Source organism: Artemia sp. Qi Xiang Cuo, unplaced genomic scaffold (genome assembly GCF_049724085.1).
Source record: "Artemia sp. Qi Xiang Cuo unplaced genomic scaffold, ASM4972408v1 HiC_scaffold_3007, whole genome shotgun sequence".
Lineage (NCBI taxonomy): Eukaryota > Metazoa > Arthropoda > Branchiopoda > Anostraca > Artemiidae > Artemia > Artemia sp. Qi Xiang Cuo.
The window spans coordinates 309,485-325,206 of NW_028300402.1; the positions used below are offsets into that span (position 1 = coordinate 309,485).

Here is a 15,722-nt window from a genome sequence, read left to right on the forward strand (position 1 = left end):
TTCTGACAAGGAAACCCTTTCCAATTCGTGATGTTAACAAGTTTCACTTTTTCTTGCTTCTTATCCTTTAAATTTTAGATTTAAATGGCCAGGCCTTTAAAAGCTAATAGCATCATTATTCTTTCACATTTCAGAGCTTTTACGTCCAATTTGGATAATGTAAAGACCCTCCTAATTCATGGCTTCAACAAATTTTGCATTTTCTTCCTTCTAGGCTTCTGAATTTTGATTTGAAGAACTAAAGCTTCAAATCAGTGTTACATGAAATATTAGCAAGATTTTTGAATGTGCCCCAGTCCCATATATTACTGAATTGACTGCGAACTTTTCGCCACAAGTCAAAGTGCAGCTGAATGTTTATTACCTTCACTAGGTGAGTGGTTGAAATAAGCTGAAAATGTGGCCGCCCTACCAGGGCTGCCACCTTGCACACTTCTCGTGTGAAACGCACTCTTTTTTTCATTGCACTCTTTCACACCACGGACCGGATTTGCACTCTTTTTGTCCATTATTTGCTCTTTGCTCTTTTTTGCACTCTTATATGAAATGATTATAGAAAAAGTATTAAGCCAAATACATAACGGTACTTGACCTGACTACAGTGAAGTTATCTATACTTGACGACTAGTTATGTGGACCTCTTATATTCCTTTCATAACATTTGGATAAAATGGAGACAACATTTTAACTAGACATTTGATGCAGTCAACAGTTCAGTTAAAGATCCAAGCAATCAAAATAAACACCTGCAAATTTCCAGCAGAGGATTACATTTTAAGCTAAAAAAAGAATAATAATCATTATCTAATCCATTATTTAGAGATTAATTTAAGAAGGGGTTCTTCCCAGTTTTATTTTAAATACAGTTGAAAAATTTAAAGGTAATATGTTTATTAATCGAAGGATAGCTGATAATTATTTGTAAATGGCGTAAAAGTGATCAGAACAGTGAAAGGGGCTGCAAATTCTGCAAACTTGCACTCTTTTTTGGCTCTGATTTGCACTCTTCTTTGGCGTCGGCAGTTGGCAACCCTGCTCCCCCCCTTCATCTGGGTCAAACTCAATACATACTCGAAGCTCAATTGTGAAGGAAGGCCCCAGATTTGAAGCCCCCGGAATCGTGCTATATTCTGGATTAGAATCCGGATTGCATGTGGGCGTGTTTGCAAGGGCATGTGTTTGATATAAAAATTAAGGCAAAAGCAGACTTTAAGCAGTTATTTATTTAAATAAAAAAAGAAATATTCACTTTTATCAGAAGAGGATTCAACTTGTTAACATCTTGAGCAGTGGTTCTTTACCAATTTTGGGCTATGCCCCACCTTGGCATTTCTAACATCTTCATACCACTCTCTGATTTTTAAATCCTGTTATTCAAAATTTTACTTGTGTAAAAAAGACTTTGTTACTTCTAAAACCTAGTAAAGCCAGCTTAAATTTAAAATAAGATTTTAATTAAGTTTATTTTGATAATTCATCGGATAAAAGCACACTTTTAAGATCTGTCTCCTTTATGATTGTTATAAAATCAATTTGAAACGTTGTATCGAAAAATAATTACAATACAAGTAAAGAGCCATGTTCAAACCGAGAACGAGCAGAAATATAGTCATATAGCAAGTACATAAAACTTTCAAATGATACTTTAAAAGTTTTATTACGTTATTAAATTAAAATATTTTTTTATATAAAATAAAAATAGGAGCTAAAATATTAATGAAAAAGTGATCTTTTGAAATACTACCACTTAATTAATCGAAAATGTATTTAGGCCTATTCTAAGTGATTATTAGTTGTATTTTTTTGCTAGCTCAATTAATACTTTGATAAGTTTTTTTTGAGTGGCTATGATTAAAAACAAGTGCTCAAAATGTATATTGTTTTCAGTTCAGTTAAATAACCAAAAAGGTTTGCCAAATAAAATAAAATTAAAGTTCTTTCATTCGGTCCCCTGGTACTTTTCAATTAACTTCAAGAAATTAACTTCAAGAATTCAAGAAAATAACTTCAAGATTCCTTCAAGAAATATAGATTCCTGAAAACGATGGGTTTGAACTTTCAGAAAGATGACTTTTGGATGACTTTTTTTTCGTTTTGTTGGTTTTCTTCGTTTGGTTCGATATGGTGCTGAGTTCTCTAAAAGTGTATTACAACTGAAGGAAGTTATTAACCGTTCTAAATATGATTTATTAGGGACCAGTAACGTTACCCCAGATTTGCCTTGGCTTAGGCATTATTAAAATATATTTTTTAGGATTGAGTATAGTGTTCATTATCAAGGCTTAGTTTCTAAGCTTTTGACTGCTAAAGTTTGCAACATCATGTTATTCCTGTATCAACTAAGCGTAATATTAATAGTATACTTAAATTTAAGCCTAAATCATGTGATCTTGATAGGATTAGCGCTCATCATTTACGTGTGACTGTCCTGTATTAGTCACCCAGTTCCAGTTACTAGTCCAGTTTAGTTTATGTTTGTCAATGTGGCCTGATTCCTTTCTTTGTAACTCGTTAGACTCTATTCTTAAGAGTAGAAAAGATTCTTTTGACCGCAGTTCAATCTCAAACTCAAACGATTTTACTGTCAAATGCCATACACGTTCATACCCATCAGTGGGAGTTTTTGTCATAATAAAGATAAGGCACTAAACATATAAAAATCACAGCTGTAGATATTGTCATAAAATTCATATGCTAACTCGAAATAGCACCAAATGTGCCCCATCTGGCCACTGCGGTTCAGCTACTTATCGCAGAAGCCGTTGGCACAGAGGGAGATTTTCAGGGGAAGGATTTCACGAAGACGGTGATTTGCCAAAATACCGAAATCAAATTTAGAACATAATTCATCACGGCGTGCCAAAAGAGTTGTTGCATGCAACATTAGTAATATTTTTGAGTCTGTTCATCCCCATATTACTGATTGACTGCGACAAATTCAAAACAATTTTGCTTCCTACCTCACATTGGGTACCAACATGCACATAAGGTTTTAGCTTCTGATGTCCAGTCTAAAGATTATGAATTACGTATTTGGACTTTGGATTTGTCTAAAGCTTTCGACACCATTTACATGCCCTAGTGTGGCACACTTTATCAGTATTTGGAGTGAACCCTTCTGTTATAGATGGACTTAAATTTTAGTATAGTAATTCGTGTTCTTCGTTTGAAAGGGCGTTCGGGGCTCTATGGTAATATATCTGATCAGTTTGAGAACAAAATTGTGGGGTGCTCTCACCCTATCTATTTAATGCTTGCATTCACAATGTGCTATTAGGAATCAGGCCTCAGGAATTTCCATAGTTTATCTGATGTTGAAAATCGTGTACTCGAACGACCTGTTAGTTTTAAGCCGGAATAAGTTCAATATGGTAATATCTTTGCAATGTATATATATTATGTTTCAGAATATTGATTAATGCGAATATCTAGCCTTTAATCCCAAATCATCAGCCAATAATTTGTCTAGTGAATCCTTAGTAATTCTTAATGTTGCGAGATTACGGTGGTTAGGGATACATACATGGGCGTAGGGAGAGGGAGGCAGGGGGTTAGCTGCCCCCCCAGACCTTCATATTTACATTAGATATGGCTGAAAAAGCAGATGGCTGGAAAAGCAGTTGACAAAAGGTAGATGGTTGAAAAAACTGGAAATAAACAGAAATGTCCAAATATCGGTTCCAATATTTGGACATTCATCAATATGCTGACAATCATCAATATGCTGAAGCATATTGATGATTTATAATTTTTGGTGACTACTTATTAATAAGGATTTCATAAGTATGATAGAACTTGCTGGCAATTTAAGGTTTTGTGAACTGCCAATATAACTTCGGCTCCCTCCCCCCCGTCCTTCATTACAGAAGTGGCTGCACCCTCCCCTCGGCAAGAAGCTACGTACGCCCATGCGGACATAACTTCATCTCCCCCTCCATCACACAATCGACTCCCCCCCCCTAGACAATATGCTGCCTACGCCCATGGATACGTATCTGTTCCACGCTACCTATTTTTGCGACTTCAGGTTTTGACAGATTAGATGATAAAGAAAATTTGAAGATTGGATACACGAAAATTCCACCAAAACTTGGTAAAAACTTGGTAAACATTCTGTCATACTTTTTACTGGTATGTATTCGCTACTGAAGAAGAAAGATTTGCACCCGATCCATATTGCTTATTTTAGATGTTTTTTTGTTGCAATTTTGTTTTTTCTGTAAATTTTGTTGCATATACCCTCTTCATATCGCAATATACGTATTATTGAGAATTTCAATACTACTTATATTATTCAGTTGTTGGAATTGCTTATCGTTAAATTGAAAAGACCTGCTTTCCTTTCTCTTGGCCCAAACTAGTAATATCCTTGTATTTTTAGCTGATATAAAAGTTTAAGTTATGTATGTGTCTTTGTTTTTGTTTTTTTCTGTGCAATTTGCTCCGCTTGTTTTGCCTAAAAGTGAGTTTATGTTCAAAGTTTTGACAAGCACAATCCTTCCAATTCACGATTCTAGCAAATTCTGTTTTTATTCCTTCTAAGCCTCTGAATTTCAGATTTAAATAACTAAACCTTTAAGTGTCAAGAATATTAAGTTTTTTCAAGATTTTAGAGTTCTAACCTCAATTTTTACCGATCAAAAATATAGATTTCTAAATTTCTCTGAGATTTTTGCTGTTTTTCAATTTTTTTCGTAATAGTTTTAAATTGATTAGTTTAAATGGGAAATTTTATACCATTTTAGTTTTTGTCCAATGAATACACAGATTATGGAAAAAGAATTTTTTAGTTCACATTTTCACATGTTCTACCTATTAACGCTCTGAATTTAAGTTTGTATCGAACGAAATCACTCCAAGATTCATTATTTTAACAAATTTGGCATTTTCTTTCTTCTAACACTGTTAATTTTAGATTTAAATGACTACTACTACTACTACTACTACTACTACTACTACTACTACTACTACTACTACTACTACTACTACTACTACTACTACTACTACTACTACTACTACTGCTACTACTAGAAACTTACCGCAGCATCAAGCCACTTGAGGCCAACACAGCTCCGCACGCTCCTCCTCAATCCCAATTTATTCAAAGTATCCCTCTTTACACCCTCCCAGGATGTTACTATTTCCCTTAAAATCGTTCTTTATGATGTCTTCCCGGCCCGGCCAGGGATGACCTGCTCTCCATTTAACCCTAGACGGTTGGTGGAAAAGGATGATTTTCGGTAATCCTTCATCCTTCATCTACAGAACATGACCCAGCCACCTCAACCTTTCTCACGTCATAGCCCTAGAAAGCGGGATTGATAAGGAGGTTGAGCAAGCTAATCTAACCATAAACTCTACCAAATCAAAAGTTATTCGGTTTAACCCTGTAAAGCGTGATCTTGATGTCCCAAACTCTCTGTTTCCTCTGTCCAACAGTGCCAAATTACTAGGTGTAATATTATCATCGGACTGTAAATTCAACACCCATGTTGAATCAGTGGCATCGAAGGCATATAGTGCCCTTCAAACCATTATTACAATGAAACGTTCTGGTTTAGGACCAGTTAAGAACTGCCTTCGTGAACTATGTCCACCCTATGTTCCTGCAGTGCAAAATTCACCATCCTTATCTGAAATGCTGGAAAATGTACAAAAACGCACAGTTAAAGTGATTCTTGACAGGGACTACATCAACTATGAGGAAGGACTTTGAACAATTGACCTACCATCGTTTTCTGAAAGAAGAGATTAATTGATAATGAATTTTGGTATATTCCTAATAAACAACAAACACCATAGATTCATAGTACCCCCTGATGCCCCTATCAATATGAAGACAAGGACCCAACTTAAACTGTTACCACCAATGTGTCGCACTTGAAGGCATGAAGATTCTTTCGTGCTGTTTTTTTTTAACAAAATGTATAACAAGAGCTTATATTTTTACCCTTTGTTTTTTTTTTTCTTTTTTTTTTTTTTTTTTTTTAGTTTGAGTTTGTGAAAATCAACTGTGCAAAACATCCTGAGCCTTGGCTATTCTACTTTTAAAATGTTCACTGCTCCCACCGATTTTACTAACAATTAATCAAAGAAACTTTTTGCAACAAACGAGTTTTTCAAAAAAAAAGTAAAGAACTCCATTATACCGAAAATGAACACCCCTAGAATTAAACAACTTATCAAATGTACAACCACCACAAATCAGTATCAATAAATAAATGAAATTCAAAACGAATAGAAATTAAAATAAGTAAAACTCAAAACGAGCAGAAATTAATGCTGAGTAGGGTTCTAAACCCTAGGCTTTCTTAAAGCCAGAATACAATTTGTACCTTAGTGAAAAAAACTCAAATGAATTTACTGAAAAGAATGTGCATTGTCAGTTTAATATAGCCTACATATGCTGATATTTATTGCTGAAAATCTTAATCAATTTTTGTTGTCTTAAAGTTATAAGTGAAAACATTTAAAATAATATTTTTTTCAGTAAAGTACAAATTATATTCTGGTAAAAAGGGCACTGGCCATTTCAATTTCCAATCGAATAAGCCCTTTTTGAAGTTTCTACGACAACGCTTTCTATAAAAACCTTATATGCCCCAAGGGCACAACTTACAAACCCTTGCTCTGAGGGCTGTGGATGGGGGGGGTGTCATCCTTAAAGACCTAATTTCCAAAATTTCAACTACATTGAACAATATTGGCTATCTCAAAATTTTGACTGGATGTGTTTGGGGAAAAGGTGGGCGTGAGAGGGGGGTTAATTGCCGTCCAATCCCTTTCGACTACTAAAAAGGGCACTAGTCCTTTGAGTTTCCAATCGAATGCATCCTTTTTCAAGTTTCTACGACAGAGCTTTCAATAAAAACCTTACCTGCCCCCAGGGCATAACATTTAATCGTTGCTCTGAGGGTTCTGAGGGGGCTGTCATCCTCAAAGACCTAATTTCCAGAACTTTCAACTACGTTGAACAAAATGGCTATCTCAAAATTTTGATTGAATGTGTTTGGATAAATGGTGGGATCGAATCCTGCGATCAGAGTTCATATCTCGGTGGAACCTTCTTTTTTGAGGTGAATGGAGCTTGTCCGGAACGATGCAGACCATGTCTGTTGACCACGTACCTCTGGATACGGGGTTTCCCCTAACTAAACGTTCCGATCAGAATGGCCTCAACCTCACGAGGTGGGTAGAGCCCACCTTAGGATTCTCAGTGTCCAGGTAAATCCTGGCTTCAATCAGAATCCAGGCCTAGGGTCGGTTGGGCTTGCAACCCTCCAGAACGAAGCCGACACCGAAACAAAGGACACTTTCTACTCTGTCCTGACGAATGAATTGTCTAAGATATCCCCGCACGATATTGTCACTCTCCTTTGGGACCTTAATACAACTGTGAGCGACAACCACAACTTATGGCGACAAGTCATTGGACCTGTTACTCAAGATTCCCTAAATGACAATGATCTAAGGCTTCTACAACTCTGGAGCATGCACAACCTTTCTATTGCGAATACCATGTTTACAAGGAAGGACATTCACAAATATACATGGTACAGCAACGACGGCCATACCAAAAAAATGATCGACTACATCATCTGAGGGCAGCTGAGATTGGAAACACTGACCATCGCCTCGTCGTTGCTAACATGCGACTAAGGCTCAAAGCCCAGCGCTCAGAACCAAGACCAGTCAAGATCGATGTATCTCGCCTCTGCGATCAGAAGATACGGTCGAAATATGCCATTGATGTCTCGAACCGCTTTGATGCACTCCTGAATTTTAAAGTTGTGAGGACGAATGGCTTTCGTTCAAAAAGAATGTCCTGTAATCAGCAACAGCGAATGTTGGACGGGAAAAGCACGCTAATAAAGCGTGGACTCAGTCGGATACGCTTGAAGTCATAGAGCAGAGACGCAAGGCGAGGTTACTCGGTGACATGCCACCCTATAGAAGCCTTAATGGTGTCCTCAACAAACTGATACAGCGAGGAAAGAAGCTGTTTGTGGAAAGGAAGGCACATGAGCTAGAGAGTACATCCAAGAAAGGTGACGTTTGCAGTCTCTATAAGCATCTCCGTGATCTAACAGGTGACAAAGCCCCCTCGGTGGCATCTGTCGTCTCTGTGGATGGCCAGCCACTCAGTGACGAAGCTGCCCAGGTCAGTCGATGGAAAGACCACTTCTCGGGCCTCCTCAACGCCGAAGCCGTAGCGCAGACTGACGAGGAACTCATCAGCCTAGCCGCCAGCACCCAGGAACTGCTGACAAGTGACACAGAAACTCCTTTCACGTCATCATAAATCTACACATCAGTAAAACGTTTGAAGAACAACAAAGTGGCAGGCATATGTAGAATATCTGCTGAGCTCCTGAAGTATGCCGGACCGGCGATGCTACTTTGGCTCCACATGCTGTTTTCAGTGGTTTGGCGCACAGAATGGATCCCGAAGGACTGGCGAGCTGGTATAATCCTGCCTTTATGGAAGAGAGAGGGGAGCCATAGCAGCTGTTCGAACAACAGAGGCATAACGCTACTTTCAGTGCCTGGAGAGCTCTTTGCTATGACCCTGCTGGATAGATGCACGAGTATCCTCAGAATAAAGAGGAGAGTCCAGCAGGCGGGTTTATGCCCGGGAGATCCACTGCCGAACAAATCTTTACCATGCGCCAGTTAATTGAGAAGACGAAGGAATTCAGGATGAAAGCAAATGTAGCCTTTGTGGACTTCAAGGCTGCGTTTGACTCGGTGGATCGCAACTCGCTCTTGCTGATACTTCGATCAACTGGTCTACCAGAAAAACACTGCAAGTTGTTTGAAAAGCCTTACGAAGAGACCGTGAGTTGCGTCCAAGTCAACGGTAAACGGAGCACGACATTCGGCATCAAAACCGGTGTACGCCAAGGTTGTGCCGCCACTCCAGAACTGTTCAATTTCGTAATAGACCATGTAATGACACGAACAACAAATCGCTTCCCTTTGGTCTACAGTTTGGAGATCACGTTCTGACGGACGCTGACTTCGCATATGACCTTGGTCTCGTTGCTGACTCGACCGACCAGTTGATCGACGCTCTGGAAGTCCTGCCAGAAGAGGCAGCAACAGTGGGGCTGAAAATAAACTGGCTTAAAACGAAGATAATGGCAATTGATCCCCCAAGCCCAGTCTCGCCCCCTGAGAACATAACTGTTTGCGGAGCTCCTTTTGAAGTTGTATAAAACTTCACTTATCTTGGCTCCGTGCTGTCTAATGACGGCCCTATAGAGGAAGAGGTGTGCAGCCAAATCTAAAAAGTCTTGTCTATCATCGGAAGGATCAACAATCTCTGGAAAATGCCGCATATATCTAGGCGCACGAAAATGCGAATTTATAATGCATCTGTAAGGTTGATCCTCCTCTATGCAGCGGAAACCTGGCCTCTCAAATCAAAAATCCTCCGCATGATAGACGTCTGCCAGACGAAACAGCTCCGTCGGATTGAGGGACTCCAATGGGACGATCTTGTAAGCAACGCAAGGTTGCTCTTACTCACCTCCCAAGTGCCATTCTCCGTCCAAACAGTGGAACGTACTCTCAGATGGCTCGGACACCTCCTGCGTATGCCGACGACAACCCCAGCCCGGATAGTCTACGATTTTGACGCTAAAGCTCATGGCTGGTCTCGCCCGATGGGCAGACCTAAGACAAGGTGGAAGGATAGCCTCAACAAATTCCGGGAGATTGCTAAAATTGCTGTTGACAGCCCCCACTAATAGCAGAAGACCGGTCAGCCTGGAGGAGCAGAGTTGCGACGCTCTCTACGCCGCCCCCAACGCGGCAGAAGCCTTAAGTCAGTAAGTCAAAGCCAACTGAGAGGGGGGGTTAGTTGCCCTCCGAACACTTTCGACTATTAAAAAGGGCACTAGCTATTTCAATTTCCAATCGAATGAGCCCCTTTTGAAGTTTCTACGACACTTTCTATGAAAACCTTATTTTCCCCCAGGGCATAACTTATAACCCTTGCCCTGAGGGCTCTGGGGGGTTGTCATCCTCAAAGACATAGTTTCCAGAAGTTTCAACTACGTTGAACAAAATGCCTATCTAAAAATTTTGATTGGATGTGTTTGGGGAAAAGGTGGGCGTGAGAGGAATGTTAGTTGCCCTACAATCAATTTCGACTATTCAAAGGGCACCAGTCCTTTGAATTACCAATCGAACGAGCCTTTTTTGAAGTTTCTACGACAAAGCTTTCTATAAAACCTTATGTGCCCTGCAGGGCAAAACTTACAACCCTTGCCCTGAGGGTTGTGGGAGGAGTGTCCTCCTCAAAAACATAATTTCTATGTGGAAATCAGCTACGCTGAACAAAATGGTTCTCTCAAAATTTTGTTTTGATGTTTTTGGGGAAATGGTGGGCGCGGAAGGGGTGTTAGCTGCCTTTCAATCACTTTAAACTATTAAAAGTGCACTAACCATTCCAATTTCCAATCGAATGAGCCCTTTTCAAAGTTTCTACGACAACTCCTTCAATACGAAGTGCCCTGGTACGCAAAAAAAATAACACATTGTGCTAACATCGTTCTTTACTTAGGCAGCGCGATTGCGCTGCCTATGGTACTACCAAGGTAAGTGAAGCTGTCGACCTGACCAATCTTTTCTTAACCCAATGTCACCTTTTCATCTTCACTTATTCTTAGCCTTAGCACCCTGAACTCGCAAAACCTCTAAAAGTTTCATTTTAGAGGTTTTTCTCATTCATTTTTCTCACACTTTCAACTAGGATGCTTAAACTACTACTACCAACAGCTCACCGCAGCACACAGCTGCCTGAGGCCAACTCAGCTATGCATACTCCTCTTCCCTCCCACTCTATTCAAAGCCTCCCTCTTTACACCCTCCCAGGAAGTTCCTATTTCCTTTAAATCTATCGATACTTGTCTAGAATCTGGGTACACACGAAAGAAAGACTGCATCGAAATCTCAATGCCGCTATTGATAAACAGGTTTCCACTACGTAGTGAGATATCGCTCACTCTGGGACGAAGATTTAAACTTTAGTTCTTTGGGGTTTAGGGGGGCTAAAAGGTAGCTAGGTTAGATTAGGTTATGTTAGACTACGTATTTAATATATGCTATGCTTTACCCCCACCCCCTAATGTGCAAATAGCCCAAATTTGTTTCTAAACTATTATATTTTCATCCTATATTGTTTTATTTCATTAACATTAACGAAACTTCACTTCTCTCGTGTATACCCAGATTCTAGACAAGTACCAATCTTTCTATATGATATCCTCCAACCTCAACCGTGGACGACCTGCTTTCCGTTTAGCCCCAGACAGTTGGCCGAAAAGAAAAATCTTCGGCAATCTGTCGTCCTTCGTCCACAGAACGTGTCTTAGCCACCTATAGTTGTAGACAGAGACCAGGCTAATGCCTCGATAATTACCACACTCACTCTTATCACCTTTCTTATACAGTGGTTCAATTAGAGTTTCCTAAAATCACTAGGTACTTCCTTTTTTTCCAAACTCATATTCATAATCTCCGGCAACTTATTTCTACCCTCGGAGCCACCTTATTTAAGAAGCTCATTTACCAAACTATCAGCTACTGAGGCCTTATTAATTTTTAATACTGTTCCTCCTCACGAAACAAATCTTCCTTCACATCCAAGGTATCACAAACTTTTTCATTTTCCTCTACACATTATCCTACCTCTCTATCCCGGCTTAGCACATTTTCAAAAAGTTCTGCCCATCTCTCTTGAACTCTTTCCTTATTACTAATTGTGGCCTTGTTAAATATTTGATCAATATCTTCATAAAATCCAAGCTTATCTGTGAGGTTCCACCTATTTTCGCTCCACATGGGGCTGGTGCAAGTTACTGTACGACGCTTAGGAGCAGACGCCTTACAAATCCTTGTAAGGTGTCGGAAGACGTTGTAAAATCATGAAAGAGCCCATGTATTGTGAACTGATTGTACATATTCTCGGTTATCGATGATTTTATTGATTTTAATACAGGTCATATTCTCGGTTATTGATTTTAATACAGGTGGAAAAACTTGGTATCAAACAGTTCGTGGTAACGAACTGTAAGTAAGGAGCGACCCGGCTCAATGGTAACCGAAACTCTAAAAAACGGGATTTTGATACCAATAGATACATCAAAAGAATCAGATTTTAATACTGATTTCAAATATATAAGTTTCATTAATCTTACCCATCAAAAGTTACGTGCCTGAGAAAATTTGGCTTATTTTGGAAAAAAGGGGGAAACACCCCCTGAAAGTTACAGGACCTTAATGAAAATCATATCATAAGATTCAGATTATCAGAGAACCCTACTATACAGGTTTCAAACTCCTATTGCAAAAATGTGGAATTTTGTATTTTTTGCCAGAAGAAAGATCATGGATACGTGTTTATTTGTTTTTTGTTTTTTTTTTGTTTTTTTTTCTTTTCCCCAGGGATGATCGTTTCGAGCCAATGGTCCTAGAATATCTTGGGAGGGATCCTTGGAACGGAAATCAAAAGTTCTAGTGCCCTTTTCAAGTGACCAAAAAAAATGGAGGGCAACTAGGCCCCCTCCCACGCTGATTTTTTCCACAAAGTCACCCGATCAAAATTTTGAGATAGCCATTTTGTTCAACATGGTCGAAAATACGATAAAAATGTCATTTAGGATGAATTGATCACCAAAAGTCCCCAGGGGGAGGGCTGAAAGATATGAACTATACTCAATGTTAACATAAAGTAGTGGTTATTGTGATGTATACATAATTTTTAAGATGAGATTTTTTCTGGTAGGTGGGGGACGGCGAGGGTGGGGGGCTATATGGAAGTATCTTTCCATGAAGGAAGTTTTCATGGGGGAAGGGACATCGCTATGAAGGGGGCACCGGATTTCCCAGCATTATTAAAGAAAAAGATCAGGAATTAAATAAAAAAAAACAAGTTTTTCAACTGATCAACTGATTGTGATTAAGAGGTCATTTTTAAAGAACTGGAAAAAAAATTCGAACTATAGTTTAAAGAGCAGGGTATTGACTAGGGGGCGAACCCCCTAATATACGTGTTAAAAATTTATGAATATAGAAGTTCGTTACGTAAGTTAATTCTAAGTTACGTATATTTATTACTAATCAAAACGTTCGTAAATAAAATTAAACAAGTTTCGAGAAAGCCATTTAACCAAATATAATATGCAAATTTTGTTTTAATTATTCATGTACGGTGAGCCAATATCAAAACCTGAATTAATTCAAAAACGTTCAAAAATTAAATAAAAAAAGCAAGTTTTTTTAACTGAAAGTAAGGAGCGACATTAAAACTTAAAACGAACAGACATTATTCTGTATATGAAAGGGGCTGTCCCCTCCTCAATGTCTCGCTCTTTAAGCTAAAGTGTTTCATTGTTTAAAAAAATAGAGTTGTGAGAAAGTCAAACTTTAGCGTAAAGATCGAGGCGTTGTGGAGGGGACAGCTCCTTCCATATACAGATTAATTTTTGTTCGTTTTAAGTTTTAATGTCACCCCTTACTTTCAGTTAAAAGAACTTGTTTTTTTTATTTAATCTTAAAGAAGAATGAACTTTCTGTTTATGACATTGCAAAAAAAAAAGATCGATAATTTTACAGGCCTTCGATCTTGAATGGCTTAACATGAGAAACAGAAAGGCTGTCAATGGCAAAATTTAGAATACTTTTTCCTTTTTTTAAGCTCAGTTTAGACTATTTTTTTCCAGCTCCAAGGACTTTTTCTATGATAAATATTTTGCAATATATAATGACAAACTATAATTTGTAGATATAAATTTTACCGGATCTTATTGTAGTCAAAGGAAATTTTAACTTGACTATTTTTTTTTCCCTTAAAATCCTATAGAACTACCCAAAAAATTACGATTATTTGTCTTGATATTGCTCTATCATGGAAAATTTTTGAAAGGTTGAAAATACGTATGGTCAATCTTAATAATCACCGAAATTTCCTTTTTACATAGAAAAAGATATTTTCTCAAAAATAAATCATTTTGGATAAAGAAATGATTCTTTGTCACATCTATATTCTTATCAGTCGTAAGTATTTTAAAAGAAACAAAATTTTGAAGGGCCGATTCAATTTCTTAGTAACTTCAGTTTTCAGGTCAGGTGTAACTATTATAAATAAATTTAGGCGCTCTTGAAATCATGGCACCTCTGGCAAAAAAAAAGCTTTCAAAAATTTTAAACGTAGAGATAAATATTTTGGTGATAAATGTTGCAACACCTAAGAAATATCGGTACTGGTGCATTATATGGTCACTTCTAAAAATTCAAGTTTGGTTAACGCTAATGAAATAAAATAGGATGAATATATAATAGTTTATAAACAAATTTGGACTATATATTTGCACCTTAGGGGGTGGGGTGTGGGGGATGGTAAACCATAGATATATTAAATACGTAACCTAACCTAGGTATTCCCCCCCCCCGCGCCCCTAAACCCCAAAAAACAACAGTTTAAATATCGTAAACGCAATGAAAACCACGCTTTGCATTGCATTTCTCTATAGCGGTCTCTTGCAGCTATCCCATCTGGCGGGTTTTTTGTGACTGGTTTCCTTGTAAAATATATAAAATTGACCATATAACGCACCAGTACCGAAATATCATTTGGGTGTGGAAGCTATTCGAGACTACTACCCCACTTAGAATAAAAATATATGGGAAACGATATTTTTATCAAGATTCTTATAATATAGGCCTTAACTATTTGCATGTTTTGTGGAAAGGGGAAGCATCTTAAGTTTAAATATTACCTTCGAGTGAAATATTGATATCCATTCACTTTGAACTGATAAACATGTATGTAAAAAACAGACTATCCATATTTGTTTCTTCATATTCAAAGGAAATTTGCTTGAAAATCCTGTCGTTGTGGGCTGTTAGAAGCTCTCCGGACAGACTAACAAGCTAACTGATACATTTTAAGCCATGTAATTTCGCTTTCAACTTCAATTTTTGTATAGGGTTTCATTTGCCTTCTAAATACACCTTCCAAAAGAGAATTTAAAGACTTTTTATATAATTGAGTATTTAAGTAAACCAATTTTGAATTTTTAAAGTCATTCGACATAAAGGGTAAAATAATTCAATCCAGTTAGACCGATTTATACGAGGATATACGATTTATGCGTTTTACAATAGGAGCTGGGATTTTGTATAGACTTAAAAATTTCCTTCCGCAAAAAGTTCTGCGAACCCTTTATTTTACTCTTGTTTATCCTTATATGCATTATAGTTGTTACGTTTGGGCTAATTCTTTTTTTTATAATTTAAAGAGAATTAAAATCTTGCAAAACAGAGCTGTAAAGTCAATTTATTTTAATAATCTTAATACTAAAGAAGTTTTTCTTAAATCTCAGTTGCTAACAGTGACACAAATTTGTCATCTACAAACTGCTGTTTTCATGTATAAATACTTGAATAGTCCCTCACCCGCAAAGTCTAGCACCCGCAACACACCTTGTCTTTTTTCATTTATCGTCATATTATCATGCTTATCCAACGTCATCATCTACACATTTTTCTCTTATCTCGGATATTGTCACACGCAAAGAGCAGCTTTTTCAATCAAATACGTTGGAGTGAAATTATGGAACAGTATTCCGCTGGAAATAAAAGATTCTGTTTCAGTTCCGTCATTTAAATATAATTATAAGTACAAATAAATAGTTTTTAGGAGGATTCTCTCT

At 37.8% G+C, this 15,722-nt stretch overlaps 1 protein-coding gene across 1 annotated transcript in view; it reads right to left on the reverse strand.

Moving 5' to 3' along the window:
• LOC148938721 (uncharacterized) overlaps positions 1-14,920 on the reverse strand; it is a 44,621-nt gene extending 29,701 nt beyond the window's left edge. The window contains exon 1 of the mRNA XM_089107591.1: positions 14,787-14,920. Coding sequence (XP_088963717.1) covers positions 14,787-14,870 — 84 coding nt within the window. The 5' untranslated portion in view covers positions 14,871-14,920. The remainder of the gene's footprint in view (positions 1-14,786) is intronic.
• Between the last annotated feature and the right edge of the window lie 802 nt (positions 14,921-15,722).